Source organism: Panulirus ornatus, chromosome 12 (assembly GCF_036320965.1).
Source record: "Panulirus ornatus isolate Po-2019 chromosome 12, ASM3632096v1, whole genome shotgun sequence".
Classification (NCBI taxonomy): Eukaryota; Metazoa; Arthropoda; class Malacostraca; order Decapoda; family Palinuridae; genus Panulirus; species Panulirus ornatus.
Window position 1 is genome coordinate 18,206,984 of NC_092235.1, and position 15,904 is coordinate 18,222,887.

Here is a 15,904-nt window from a genome sequence, read left to right on the forward strand (position 1 = left end):
GCCAATCCTCAGGCACCTCACCATGAGTCATGCATACATTAAATAACCTTACCAACCAGTCAACAATACAGTCACCCCCTTTTTTAATAAATTCCACTGCAATACCATCCAAACCTGCTGCCTTGCCGGCTTTCATCTTCCGCAAAGCTTTTACTACCTCTTCTCTGTTTACCAAATCATTTTCCCTAACCCTCGCACTTTGCACACCACCTCGACCAAAACACCCTATATCTGCCACTCTATCATCAAACACATTCAACAAACCTTCAAAATACTCACTCCATCTCCTTCTCACATCACCACTACTTGTTATCACCTCCCCATTTGCGCCCTTCACTGAAGTTCCCATTTGCTCCCTTGTCTTACGCACTTTATTTACCTCCTTCCAGAACATCTTTTTATTCTCCCTAGAATTTAATGATACTCTCTCACCCCAACTCTCATTTGCCCTTTTTTTTACCTCTTGCACCTTTCTCTTGACCTCCTGTCTCTTTCTTTTATACGTCTCCCACTCAATTTCATTTTTTCCCTGCAAAAATCATCCAAATGCCTCTCTCTTCTCTTTCACTAATACTCTTACTTCTTCATCCCACCACTCACTACCCTTTCTAATCAACCCACCTCCCACTCTTCTCATGCCACAAGCATCTTTTGCGCAATCCATCACTGATTCCCTAAATACATCCCATTCCTCCCCCACTCCCCTTACTTCCATTGTTCTCACCTTTTTCCATTCTGCACTCAGTCTCTCCTGGTACTTCCTCACACAAGTCTCCTTCCCAAGCTCACTTTGCTTTATTCCATGTAATTAAAAATGCATAAGAACTATTTGGGCATGCTGCTAGATTTGCCATTCATTTGATATTTTTAAGTAATCTCTTTATATTCATATTTTGTCTTTCAGGGTTGTCACCAGCTGGTTCGCGCAGGAGCTAATGGCATCATGCAAGCTATGCTACTCAGCTTTGGTGGGATGCGCTTCAAGAATCAGCACCTTGAGTTTAATACCCATCCAAAGGACCTGCATAGAGATTATTACTTTAGGTTTGTTTTTAGAATTTTTACTTGATGTGCTATGATGTGCATTAGTTGTGTAAGTACCTAGAATGAGAGAGGTTTGGTAACAAAGTTTGATTAAGAGGGTTGACTAGGGTATACAACAATGTGGTTTGGGAATGTGGAGAGGATAAACGAAGAAAGACTGATGAAGAGGATCTGTATTTCAGAAGTGTAGGGGGAAAGTGAGAACACCTAGTTTGTTATAAGTGCTTCCAATAAGATTAGCCAAATAGGCAGTGCTAGTGCAAAGCACTGTTGCACATCTTTGTTGATGAATAAGGCTATTGTTCTCAGCATTACATAATTATTGATTTTTGGTTCATCTGTGACTGATTTAAACCATATGACAAGTTTTCTTTTAAATTTTTTTATAGCTGTTCTATGCATGTTTATTATTTCTCCTGGCAGTACATTGAATGATTGTTCTAGCTTCCTGGTAGGGGTGTCGTATATTTTTGTCTGATTTATTTTTTGTATATTCCCGATGATTTAACATCTACCCTGCTGAGAAGCTTTCAATCTTCAATCTGTTGCCATGTGCAGATTATCATGTATCTTTTTCATCTTTCTAGGCTATGTAGTAGCAGTTCTTTCAGCCTTTTGGGTAGTCTGTATGTTTCATCCCCTTAGATTTGCTTGTGAACTGCTTCTCAATTGTCTCTAATATGTTTATTTCTGATTTTTTATGTTGGTGACTCTACAACACAGCAGTATTCAATTTTGCCTCGTATATATACATTAAATTGGAGGTGGAAGGATGGAATGAAAAAGATTTCAAGCGATCGGGGCCTGAACATAGAGGAGGGTGAAAGGCGTGCAAGGAATAGAGTGAATTGGAACGATGTGGTACACCAGGGTTGATATGCTGTCAGTGGACTGAACCAGGACATGTGAGACATCTGGGGTATACCTTAGAAAGGACTGTGGGGACTGGGAGTAGATATGGAGTTGTGGTTTTGGTGCATTACACGTGACAGCTAGAGATGGAGTGTGAACAAATGTGGCCTTTTTTTGTCTCTTTTTCTGGCGCTACATCGCTGAAGGAGGGAGGTAGCGATACTGTTTCCTGTGGGGCAGGGTGATGCCAGGAATGGACAAAGGCGAGCACTATGAATATGTACATGTGTATGTATGTATATGTTTGTGTATGTGTATGTATGTATTTTTTTTTTTTTTTTTATACCTCGTCGCTGTCTCCCGCGTTTGCGAGGTAGCGCAAGGAAACAGACGAAAGAAATGGCCCAACCCCCCCATACACATGCACATACATACGTCCACACACGCAAATATACATACCTACACAGCTTTCCATGGTTTACCCCGGACGCTTCACATGCCTTGATTCAATCCACTGACAGCACGTCAACCCCTGTATACCACATCGCTCCAATTCACTCTATTCCTTGCCCTCCTTTCACCCTCCTGCATGTTCAGGCCCCGATCACACAAAATCCTTTTCACTCCATCTTTCTACCTCCAATTTGGTCTCCCTCTTCTCCTCGTTCCCTCCACCTCCGACACATATATCCTCTTGGTCAATCTTTCCTCACTCATTCTCTCCATGTGCCCAAACCACTTCAAAACACCCTCCTCTGCTCTCTCAACCACGCTCTTTTTATTTCCACACATCTCTCTTACCCTTACGTTACTTACTCGATCAAACCACCTCACACCACACATTGTCCTCAAACATCTCATTTCCAGCACATCCATCCTCCTGCGCACAACTCTATCCATAGCCCACGCCTCGCAACCATACAACATTGTTGGAACCACTATTCCTTCAAACATACCCATTTTTGCTTTCCGGGATAATGTTCTCGACTTCCACACATTTTTCAAGGCTCCCAAAATTTTTGCCCCCTCCCCCACCCTATGATCCACTTCCGCTTCCATGGTTCCATCCGCTGACAGATCCACTCCCAGATATCTAAAACACTTCACTTCCTCCAGTTTTTCTCCATTCAAACTCACCTCCCAATTGACTTGACCCTCAACCCTACTGTACCTAATAACCTTGCTCTTATTCACATTTACTCTTAACTTTCTTCTTCCACACACTTTACCAAACTCCGTCACCAGCTTCTGCAGTTTCTCACATGAATCCGCCACCAGCGCTGTATCATCAGCGAACAACAACTGACTCACTTCCCAAGCTCTCTCATCCCCAACAGACTTCATACTTGCCCCTCTTTCCAAGACTCTTGCATTTACCTCCCTAACAACCCCATCCATAAACAAATTAAACAACCATGGAGACATCACACACCCCTGCCGCAAACCTACATTCACTGAGAACCAATCACTTTCCTCTCTTCCTACACGTACACATGCCTTACATCCTCGATAAAAACTTTTCACTGCTTCTAACAACTTGCCTCCCACACCATATATTCTTAATACCTTCCACAGAGCATCTCTATCAACTCTATCATATGCCTTCTCCAGATCCATAAATGCTACATACAAATCCATTTGCTTTTCTAAGTATTTCTCACATACATTCTTCAAAGCAAACACCTGATCCACACATCCTGTACCACTTCTGAAACCACACTGCTCTTCCCCAATCTGATGCTCTGTACATGCCTTCACCCTCTCAATCAATACCCTCCCATATAATTTACCAGGAATACTCAACAAACTTATACCTCTGTAATTTGAGCACTCACTCTTATCCCCTTTGCCTTTGTACAATGGCACTATGCACGCATTCCGCCAATCCTCAGGCACCTCACCATGAGTCATACATACATTAAATAACCTTACCAACCAGTCAACAATACAGTCACCCCCTTTTTTTATAAATTCCACTGCAATACCATCCAAACCTGCTGCCTTGCCGGCTTTCATCTTCCGCAAAGCTTTTACTACCTCTTCTCTGTTTACCAAATCATTTTCCCTAACCCTCTCACTTTGCACACCACCTCGACCCAAACACCCTATATCTGCCACTCTGTCATCAGACACATTCAACAAACCTTCAAAATACTCATTCCATCTCCTTCTCACATCACCACTACTTGTTATCACCTCCCCATTTACGCCCTTCACTGAAGTTCCCATTTGCTCCCTTGTCTTACGCACCCTATTTACCTCCTTCCAGACCATCTTTTTATTCTCCCTAAAATTTACTGATAGTCTCTCACCCCAACTCTCATTTGCCCTTTTTTTCACCTCTTGCACCTTTCTCTTGACCTCTTGTCTCTTTCTTTTATACTTCTCCCACTCAATTGCATTTTTTCCCTGCAAAAATCGTCCAAATGTCTCCCTCTTCTCTTTCACTAATACTCTTACTTCTTCATCCCACCACTCACTACCCTTTCTAAACAGCCCACCTCCCACTCTTCTCATGCCACAAGCATCTTTTGCGCAATCCATCACTGATTCCCTAAATACATCCCATTCCTCCCCCACTCCCCTTACTTCCATTGTTCTCACCTTTTTCCATTCTGTACACAGTCTCTCCTGATACTTCCTCACACAGGTCTCCTTCCCAAGCTCACTTACTCTCACCACCTTCTTCACCCCAACATTCACTCTTCTTTTCTGAAAACCCATACTAATCTTCACCTTAGCCTCCACAAGATAATGATCAGACATCCCTCCAGTTGCACCTCTCAGCACATTGACATCCAAAAGTCTCTCTTTCGCACGCCTGTCAATTAACACGTAATCCAATAACGCTCTCTGGCCATCTCTCCTACTTACATAGGTATACTTATGTATATCTCGCTTTTTAAACCAGTTATTCCCAATCATCAGTCCTTTTTCAGCACATAAATCTACAAGCTCTTCACCATTTCCATTTACAACACTGAACACCCCATGCATACCAATTATTCCCTCAACTGCCACATTACTCACCTTTGCATTCAAATCACCCATCACTATAACACTATAATGTATATGTTTGTGTATGTGTATGTATGTATATTTTGATATATGTATGTATATGTACATATGTGAGCGTTCGTGTCTATATGTGTGTATATGAGTGGATGTGCAATTCTTCGTCTGTTTCCCGGCACTAAGTCGCTGACACGGGAAACAGTGATTATGTAAAATAACTGAAAATATATGTATATTAATTTTTTTTTAAACTCAATTGCCGTCTCCCGCATTAGCAAGGTAGCGCAAGGAACCAGAGGAGGAATGGCCCAACCCACCACCATACACAAGTATATACATACACGCTCACACATGCACTTATACATACATATACATTTCAACAGATACATGTATCTTTCTTCTTTCATACTATTCGCCATTTTCCGCATTAGCGAGGTAGCGTTAAGAACAGAAGACTAGGCCTTTGAAGGAATATCTTCACCTGGCCCCTTCTCTGTTCCTCCTTTTGGAAAATTTAAAAAAAAAAAAAAAATGAGAGGGGAGGATTTCCAGCCACCTGCTCCCTCCCCCTTTAGTCGCCTTCTACAACATGCAGGGAATACGTGGGAAGTATTCTTTCTCTCCTATCCCCAGGGATACCACAGCTCCCTTTCCACATCCAGGTCCCACTCACATTTCCATGGTTTACCCCAGACACTTCACATACACTGATTCAATTCATTGACAGCACGTTGACCCCGGTTTACCACATAATTCCAATTCACTCGATTCCTTGCATTCCTTTCACCCTCCTGTATGTTCAGGCCCCAATCGCTCAAAGTCTTTTTCACTCCATCCTTCCACCTCCAATTTGGTCTCCTGCTCCTCCTTCTTCCCTTTACCTCTGATACATATAGCCTCTTTGTTAGTCTTTCCTCACTCATTCTTTCCATGTGTCCAAAACATTTCAACACACCCTCTCGTGCTCTCACAACCACACTTTTTTAATACCACACATTGTCCTCATACATCTCATTTCCAACACATCCACCCTCCTCCACACCACCCTATCTGTAGCCCATGCCTTGCAACCATATTACCTTGTTGCAACCACTATTCCAAAACATACCCATTTTTGCTCTGCGAGATAACATTCTTGCCTCTCTCACATTCTTCGCTACTCCCTGAACCTTCATCCCCTCCCCGACACTGTGACTCACTTCTGCTTCCATGGTTCCATCTGCTGCTAAGTCCACTGCCAGATATCTAAAACACTTCACTTCCTCCAGTTTTTTAACCTCCCAGTTAACTTGTCCCTCAACCCTACTGAGCCTAATAACTTTGCTCTTATTCACATTTACTCTCAACTTTCCTCATTCACACACTTTAACAAACTCAGTCACCAACTTCTGCAGTTTCTTACCGAAATCAGCCACTAGTGCTGTATCATCAGCGAACAACAGCTGACTTGCTTCCCAAGCCCTCTCATCCAGAACAGACTGCATACTTGCACCTCTCTTCAAAACTTTTGCATTCACTTCCCTAACCACCCCATTCATGAACAAATAATCAACCATGGAGACATTACGCACCCTTGCTGCAAACTGACATTCACTGGGAACCAATTACATTCCTCTCTTCCTTCTTGTACAAATGCCTTACATCCTTCGTAAAAACTTTTCACCACTTCTAGCAACTTACCTCCCACACCATATACTCTAAAGCCTTCCACAAAGCATCTCTATCCACCCTATCATATATATATATATATTTTTCTTTCTTTCATACTATTCGCCATTTCCCGCATTAGCGAGGTAGCGTTAAGAACAGAGGACCGGGCCTTTGAGGGAATATCCTCACCTGGCCCCCTTCGCTGTTCCTTCTTTTGTCGCTATCTCCCACGTTTGCGAGGTAGCGCAAGGAAACAGACGAAAGAAATGGCCCAACCCACCCCCATACACATGTATATACATACGTCCACACACGCAAATATACATACCTACACAGCTTTCCATGGTTTACCCCAGACGCTTCACATGCCCTGATTCAACCCACTGACAGCATGTCAACCCCGGTATACCACATCGCTCCAATTCACTCTATTCCTTGCCCTCCTTTCACCCTCCTGCATGTTCAGGCCCCGATCACACAAAATCTTTTTCACTCCATCTTTCCACCTCCAATTTGGTCTCCCACTTCTCCTCATTCCCTCCACTTCCGACACATATATCCTCTTGGTCAATCTTTCCTCATTTATTCTCTCCATGTGCCCAAACCATTTCAAAACACCCTCTTCTGCTCTCTCAACCACACTCTTTTTATTTCCACACATCTCTCTTACCCTTACGTTACTTACTCGATCAAACCACCTCACACCACACATTGTCCTCAAACATCTCATTTCCAGCACATCCATCCTCCTGCGCACAACTCTATCCATAGCCCACGCCTCGCAACCATACAACATTGTTGGAACCACTATTCCTTCAAACATACCCATTTTTGCTTTCCGAGATAATGTTCCCGACTTCCACACATTCTTCAAGGCTCCCAGAATTTTCGCCCCCTCCCCCACCCTATGATCCACTTCCGCTTCCATGGTTCCATCCGCTGCCAGATCCACTCCCAGATATCTAAAACCCTTTACTTCCTCCAGTTTTTCTCCATTCAAACTTCCCTCCCAATTGACATGACCCTCAACCCTACTGTACCTTATAACCTTGCTCTTATTCACATTTACCCTTAACTTTCTTCTTTCACACACTTTACCAAACTCAGTCACCAGCTTCTGCAGTTTCTCACGTGAATCAGCCACCAGCGCTGTATCATCAGCGAACAACAACTGACTCACTTCCCAAGCTCTCTCATCCCCAACAGACTTCATACTTGCCCCTCTTTCCAAAACTCTTGCATTCATCTCCCTAACAACCCCATCCATAAACAAATTAAACAACCATGGAGACATCACACACCCCTGTCGCAAACCTACATTCACTGAGAACCAATCACTTTCCACTCTTCCTACACGTACACATGCCTTACATCCTCGATAAAAACTTTTCACTGCTTCTAACAACTTGCCTCCCACACCATATATTCTTAATACCTTCCACAGAGCATCTCTATCAACTCTATCATATGCCTTCTCCAGATCCATAAATGCTACATACAAATCCATTTGCTTTTCTAAGTATTTCTCACATACATTCTTCAAAGCAAACACCTGATCCACACATCCTCTACCACTTCTGAAACCACACGGCTCTTCCCCAATCTGATGCTCTGTACATGCCTTCAGCCTCTCAATCAATACCCTCCCATATAATTTACCAGGAATACTCAACAAACTTATACCTCTGTAATTTGAGCACTCACACTTATCCCCTTTGCCTTTGTACAATGGCACTATGCACGCATTCCGCCAATCCTCAGGCACCTCACCATGAGTCATACATACATTAAATAACCTTACCAACCAGTCAACAATACAGTCACCCCCTTTTTTAATAAATTCCACTGCAATACCATCCAAACCTGCTGCCTTGCCGGCTTTCATCTTCCGCAAAGCTTTTACTACCTCTTCTCTGTTTACCAAATCATTTTCCCTAACCCTCTCACTTTGCACACCACCTCGACCCAAACACCCTATATCTGCCACTCTATCATCAAACACATTCAACAAACCTTCAAAATACTCATTCCATCTCCTTCTCACATCACCACTACATGTTATCACCTCCCCATTTGCGCCCTTCACTGAAGTTCCCATTTGCTCCCTTGTCTTACGCACTTTATTTACCTCCTTCCAGAACATCTTTTTATTCTCCCTAAAATTTAATGATACTCTCTCACCCCAACTCTCATTTGCCCTTTTTTTCACCTCTTGCACCTTTCTCTTGACCTCCTGTCTCTTTCTTTTATACGTCTCCCACTCAATTTCATTTTTTCCTGCAAAAATCGTCCAAATGCCTCTCTCTTCTCTTTCACTAATACTCTTACTTCTTCATCCCACCACTCACTACCCTTTCTAATCAACCCACCTCCCACTCTTCTCATGCCACAAGCATCTTTTGCGCAATCCATCACTGATTCCCTAAATACATCCCATTCCTCCCCCACTCCCCTTACTTCCATTGTTCTCACCTTTTTCCATTCTGTACTCAGTCTCTCCTGGTACTTCCTCACACAAGTCTCCTTCCCAAGCTCACTTACTCTCTATCCACCTCTATCATATGCCTTCTCCAGATCCATAAATGCTACATACAAATCCATTTGCTTTTCTAAGTATTTCTCTTATACATTCTTCAAAGCAAACTTCTGATCCACACATCCTCTACCACTTCTGAAAGTACACTGCTCTTCCCCAATTTGATGCTCTGTACATGCCTTCACCCTCTCAATCAGTACCAACACCCACCTTTATCCCTTTGCCTTTGTACAATGGCACTATGCACGCATTCCGCCAATCCTCAGGCACCTCACCATGAGTCATACATACATTAAATAACCTTACCAACCAGTCAACAATACAGTCACCCCCTTTTTTAATAAATTCCACTGCAATACCATCCAAACCTGCTGCCTTGCCGGCTTTCATCTTCTGCAAAGCTTCATGTATATTGCTTCCTGAAACCACAGCTCCCTTTCCACATCCAGGTCCCACTCACATTTCCATGGTTTACCCCGGACGCTTCACATGCCTTGATTCAATCCACTGACAGCACGTCAACCCCGGTATACCACATCGCTCCAATTCACTCTATTCCTTGCCCTCCTTTCACCCTCCTGCATGTTCAGAGCCCCGATCACACAAAATCTTTTTCACTCCATCTTTCCACCTCCAATTTGGTCTCCCACTTCTCCTCGTTCCCTCCACCTCCGACACATATATCCTCTTGGTCAATCTTTCCTCACTCATTCTCTCCATGTGTCCAAACCATTTCAAAACACCCTCTTCTGCTCTCTCAACCACACTCTTTTAATTACCACAAATCTCTCTTACCCTTTCATTACTTACTCGATCAAACCACCTCACACCACATATTGTTTTCAAACATCTCATTTCCAGGACATCCACCTTCCTCTGCACATCTCTGTCTATAGTTCATGCCTCACATCTATGTGAAATTGAAGAATGTAACCCCATTCCATAGATTGATAAAGAAGCTATGTGGCTGTACAATTACAGGCACAAGGAGGAGTATACTGTGGAAAAGATGGAAAGATGCACTGATCAGGGCTAAGGGTATACCAAATGATATACCAGAGGAATGATTTGGGATTAAATGCAGAGTAATTATTCTGTATAGAGAATGAATGAGAATGGAGATATTGGTCAAACTGGACAAATCAACTTTAACGTACAGAGAGAAAAAGTAATATGTGTTTATAGATGGGGTTGTTAGGGAGGTGAATGCAAGAGTTTTGGAAAGAGGGGCAAGTATGCAGTCTGTTGTGGATGAGAGGGGCTTGGGAGGTGAATCAGTTGTTCTGCGCTGATGATACAGCATTGGTGGCTGATTTGGGTAAGAAACTGCAGAAGTTGGTGACTGAAGTGTGTGAAAGAGGAAAGCTGAGAGTAGATGTGAATAAGAGCAAGGTTATTAGGTTCAGTAGGGTTGAGGGACAAATTGTTTGGGAGGTAAGTCTGAATGGAGAAAAATTGGAGGAAGTGAAGTGTTTTAGATATCTAGGAGTGGATTTGGCAGCGGATGGAACCATGGAAGTGGAAGTGAATTTTTTTTTTGTTTTTTTTTTTTTCCGCTGTCTCCCGCTTTGGGCGAGGTAGCGAAAGGGAAAAGACGAAAGAAAGGGCCCCAAACCCCCTCCCAAAAAACCCCCCCCACACATGATATCCAACAAACACGCAAATAAAACAAAACCTACACAGCTTTCCAGGGTTTACCCCGGACGCTTCAAAACCTTTGATTCAATCCACTGAAAAGCCGTAAACCCCCCGGTATACCACATCCCCCCAAATTCACTCTATTCCTTCCCCCCCTTTCCCCCTCCTGCATGTTCGGGCCCCGATCACACAAAACCCTTTTTCCCCCCACCCCTTTTCTTTCCACCCCCCCAATTTGGTTCCCCCCCCCACTTCTCCCCCCCCCCCCGTTCCCTCCACCTCCGACACAATACCTCTTGGCCCAATTTTTCCTAAACTCATTCTCTCCATGTCCCCAAAACCCATTTCAAAACACCCCCCTTCTCTCTCTAAACCCCGCTCTTTTTTTTTCCACACATCTTTTTTAACCCTTAGGGTTATTTACTCGATCAAACCCCCCACCCCCAACATTTTCCTCAAACTCTCATTTCCAGCACACCCATCCCCCTGCGCACAACTCATCCATACCCACGCCTCGCAACCATAAAACATTTTTGGGAACCACTTTTCCTTTCAAACATACCCATTTTTTGCTTTCCCCGGATAATGTTCTCGACTTCCAAAACATTTTTCAAGGCCCCCAAAAATTTTTTGCCCCCCCCCAAAAACCCCTATAAACCACTTCCGCTTCCAGGGTTCCATCCGCTGCCAGATCCACCCCAGATATCTAAAACTTTTTACTTCCTCCTTTTTTTTTATTTTTTCCATTCAAACCCACCTCCCAATTGACTTGACCCTAAAACCCTACTGTACCAAAAAACCCTTTGCTTTTTATTCACTTTTACTCTTAACTTTCTTTTTTCCACACCCCTTTTCCAAAACTCAGTCACCAGCTTCTGCAGTTTCTCAAAATGAAAACAGCCAAACCCGCCCTGTATCATCAGCGAACCCAAAAACTGACTCACTTCCCCCAAACTCTCTCATCCCCAACAGACTTCCCTAAATTGCCCCTTTTTCCAAAACTCTTGCATTTACCTCCCCAACAACCCCACCATAAACAAATTAAAAAAACCAGGGGGGGCATCACACACCCCTGCCGCAAACCTACATTCACTGAGAACCAATCACTTTCCTCTCTTCCTACACGTACACATGCCTTACATCCTCGATAAAAACTTTTCACTGCTTCTAACAACTTGCCTCCCACACCATATATTCTTAATACCTTCCACAGAGCATCTCTATCAACTCTATCATATGCCTTCTCCAGATCCATAAATGCTTCATACAAATCCATTTGCTTTTCTAAGTATTTCTCACATACATTCTTCAAAGCAAACACCTGATCCACACATCCTCTACCACTTCTGAAACCACACTGCTCTTCCCCAATCTGATGCTCTGTACATGCCTTCACCCTCTCAATCAATACCCTCCCATATAATTTACCAGGAATACTCAACAAACTTATACCTCTGTAATTTGAGCACTCACTCTTATCCCCTTTGCCTTTGTACAATGGCACTATGCACGCATTCCGCCAATCCTCAGGCACCTCACCATGAGTCATACATACATTAAATAACCTTACCAACCAGTCAACAATACAGTCACCCCCTTTTTTTATAAATTCCACTGCAATACCATCCAAACCTGCTGCCTTGCCGGCTTTCATCTTCCGCAAAGCTTTTACTACCTCTTCTCTGTTTACCAAATCATTTTCCCTAACCCTCTCACTTTGCACACCACCTCGACCCAAACACCCTATATCTGCCACTCTGTCATGAGACACATTCAACAAACCTTCAAAATACTCATTCCATCTCCTTCTCACATCACCACTACTTGTTATCACCTCCCCATTTACGCCCTTCACTGAAGTTCCCATTTGCTCCCTTGTCTTACGCACCCTATTTACCTCCTTCCAGAACATCTTTTTATTCTCCCTAAAATTTACTGATAGTCTCTCACCCCAACTCTCATTTGCCCTTTTTTTCACCTCTTGCACCTTTCTCTTGACCTCTTGTCTTTTTCTTTTATACTTCTCCCACTCAATTGCATTTTTTCCCTGCAAAAATCGTCCAAATGCCTCTCTCTTCTCTTTCACTAATACTCTTACTTCTTCATCCCACCACTCACTACCCTTTCTAAACAGCCCACCTCCCACTCTTCTCATGCCACAAGCATCTTTTGCGCAATCCATCACTGATTCCCTAAATACATCCCATTCCTCCCCCACTCCCCTTACTTCCATTGTTCTCACCTTTTTCCATTCTGTACACAGTCTCTCCTGATACTTCCTCACACAGGTCTCCTTCCCAAGCTCACTTACTCTCACCACCTTCTTCACCCCAACATTCACTCTTCTTTTCTGAAAACCCATACTAATCTTCACCTTAGCCTCCACAAGATAATGATCAGACATCCCTCCAGTTGCACCTCTCAGCACGTTGACATCCAAAAGTCTCTCTTTCGCACGCCTGTCAATTAACACGTAATCCAATAACGCTCTCTGGCCATCTCTCCTACTTACATAGGTATACTTATGTATATCTCGCTTTTTAAACCAGGTATTCCCAATCATCAGTCCTTTTTCAGCACATAAATCTACAAGCTCTTCACCATTTCCATTTACAACACTGAACACCCCATGCATACCAATTATTCCCTCAACTGCCACATTACTCACCTTTGCATTCAAATCACCCATCACTATAACACTATAATGTATATGTTTGTGTATGTGTATGTATGTATATTTTGATATATGTATGTATATGTACATATGTGAGCATTCGTGTCTATATGTGTGTATATGAGTGGATGTGCAATTCTTCGTCTGTTTCCCGGCACTAAGTCGCTGACACGGGAAACAGTGATTATGTAAAATAACTGAAAATATATGTATATTAATTTTTTTTTAAACTCAATTGCCGTCTCCCGCATTAGCAAGGTAGCGCAAGGAACCAGAGGAGGAATGGCCCAACCCACCACCATACACAAGTATATACATACACGCTCACACATGCACTTATACATACATATACATTTCAACATATACATGTATCTTTCTTCTTTCATACTATTCGCCATTTCCCGCATTAGCGAGGTAGCGTTAAGAACAGAAGACTAGGCCTTTGAAGGAATATCTTCACCTGGCCCCTTCTCTGTTCCTCCTTTTGGAAAATTTAAAAAAAAAAAAAAAATGAGAGGGGAGGATTTCCAGCCACCTGCTCCCTCCCCCTTTAGTCGCCTTCTACAACACGCAGGGAATACGTGGGAAGTATTCTTTCTCTCCTATCCCCAGGGATACCACAGCTCCCTTTCCACATCCAGGTCCCACTCACATTTCCATGGTTTACCCCAGACACTTCACATACACTGATTCAATTCATTGACAGCACGTTGACCCCGGTTTACCACATAATTCCAATTCACTCGATTCCTTGCATTCCTTTCACCCTCCTGTATGTTCAGGCCCCAATCGCTCAAAGTCTTTTTCACTCCATCCTTCCACCTCCAATTTGGTCTCCTGCTCCTCCTTCTTCCCTTTACCTCTGATACATATAGCCTCTTTGTTAGTCTTTCCTCACTCATTCTTTCCATGTGTCCAAAACATTTCAACACACCCTCTCGTGCTCTCACAACCACACTTTTTTAATACCACACATTGTCCTCATACATCTCATTTCCAACACATTCACCCTCCTCCACACCACCCTATCTGTAGCCCATGCCTTGCAACCATATTACCTTGTTGCAACCACTATTCCAAAATATACCCATTTTTGCTCTGCGAGATAAAATTCTTGCCTCTCTCACATTCTTCGCTACTCCCTGAACCTTCATCCCCTCCCTGACACTGTGACTCACTTCTGCTTCCATGGTTCCATCTGCTGCTAAGTCCACTGCCAGATATCTAAAACACTTCACTTCCTCCAGTTTTTTAACCTCCCAGTTAACTTGTCCCTCAACCCTACTGAGCCTAATAACTTTGCTCTTATTCACATTTACTCTCAACTTTCCTCATTCACACACTTTAACAAACTCAGTCACCAACTTCTGCAGTTTCTTACCGAAATCAGCCACTAGTGCTGTATCATCAGCGAACAACAGCTGACTTGCTTCCCAAGCCCTCTCATCCAGAACAGACTGCATACTTGCACCTCTCTTCAAAACTTTTGCATTCACTTCCCTAACCACCCCATTCATGAACAAATGATCAACCATGGAGACATTACGCACCCTTGCTGCAAACTGACATTCACTGGGAACCAATTACATTCCTCTCTTCCTACTTGTACAAATGCCTTACATCCTTCGTAAAAACTTTTCACCACTTCTAGCAACTTACCTCCCACACCATATACTCTAAAGCCTTCCACAAAGCATCTCTATCCACCCTATCATATATATATATATATATTTTTCTTTCTTTCATACTATTCGCCATTTCCCGCATTAGCGAGGTAGCGTTAAGAACAGAGGACCGGGCCTTTGAGGGAATATCCTCACCTGGCCCCCTTCGCTGTTCCTTCTTTTGTCGCTATCTCCCACGTTTGCGAGGTAGCGCAAGGAAACAGACGAAAGAAATGGCCCAACCCACCCCCATACACATGTATATACATACGTCCACACACGCAAATATACATACCTACACAGCTTTCCATGGTTTACCCCAGACGCTTCACATGCCCTGATTCAACCCACTGACAGCATGTCAACCCCGGTATACCACATCGATCCAATTCACTCTATTCCTTGCCCTCCTTTCACCCTCCTGCATGTTCAGGCCCCGATCACACAAAATCTTTTTCACTCCATCTTTCCACCTCCAATTTGGTCTCCCACTTCTCCTCATTCCCTCCACTTCCGACACATATATCCTCTTGGTCAATCTTTCCTCATTCATTCTCTCCATGTGCCCAAACCATTTCAAAACACCCTCTTCTGCTCTCTCAACCACACTCTTTTTATTTCCACACATCTCTCTTACCCTTACGTTACTTACTCGATCAAACCACCTCACACCACACATTGTCCTCAAACATCTCATTTCCAGCACATCCATCCTCCTGCGCACAACTCTATCCATAGCCCACGCCTCGCAACCATACAACATTGTTGGAACCACTATTCCTTCAAACATACCCATTTTTGCTTTCCGAGATAATGTTCCCGACTTCCACA

General features: G+C 43.3%; 1 protein-coding gene across 5 annotated transcripts in view; it reads left to right on the forward strand.

Moving 5' to 3' along the window:
* LOC139751820 (uncharacterized protein KIAA2013 homolog) overlaps positions 1-15,904 on the forward strand; it is a 206,392-nt gene that overhangs the window by 84,369 nt on the left and 106,119 nt on the right. For all 5 annotated transcript variants that reach the window (XR_011713427.1, XM_071667425.1, XM_071667424.1 and 2 more), the window contains one exon: positions 905-1,044. Coding sequence is in view for 4 of the 5 variants with exons in the window: in XM_071667425.1 (XP_071523526.1) it covers positions 905-1,044 (140 nt within the window). In the remaining variant the exon portion in view is untranslated. The remainder of the gene's footprint in view (positions 1-904; positions 1,045-15,904) is intronic.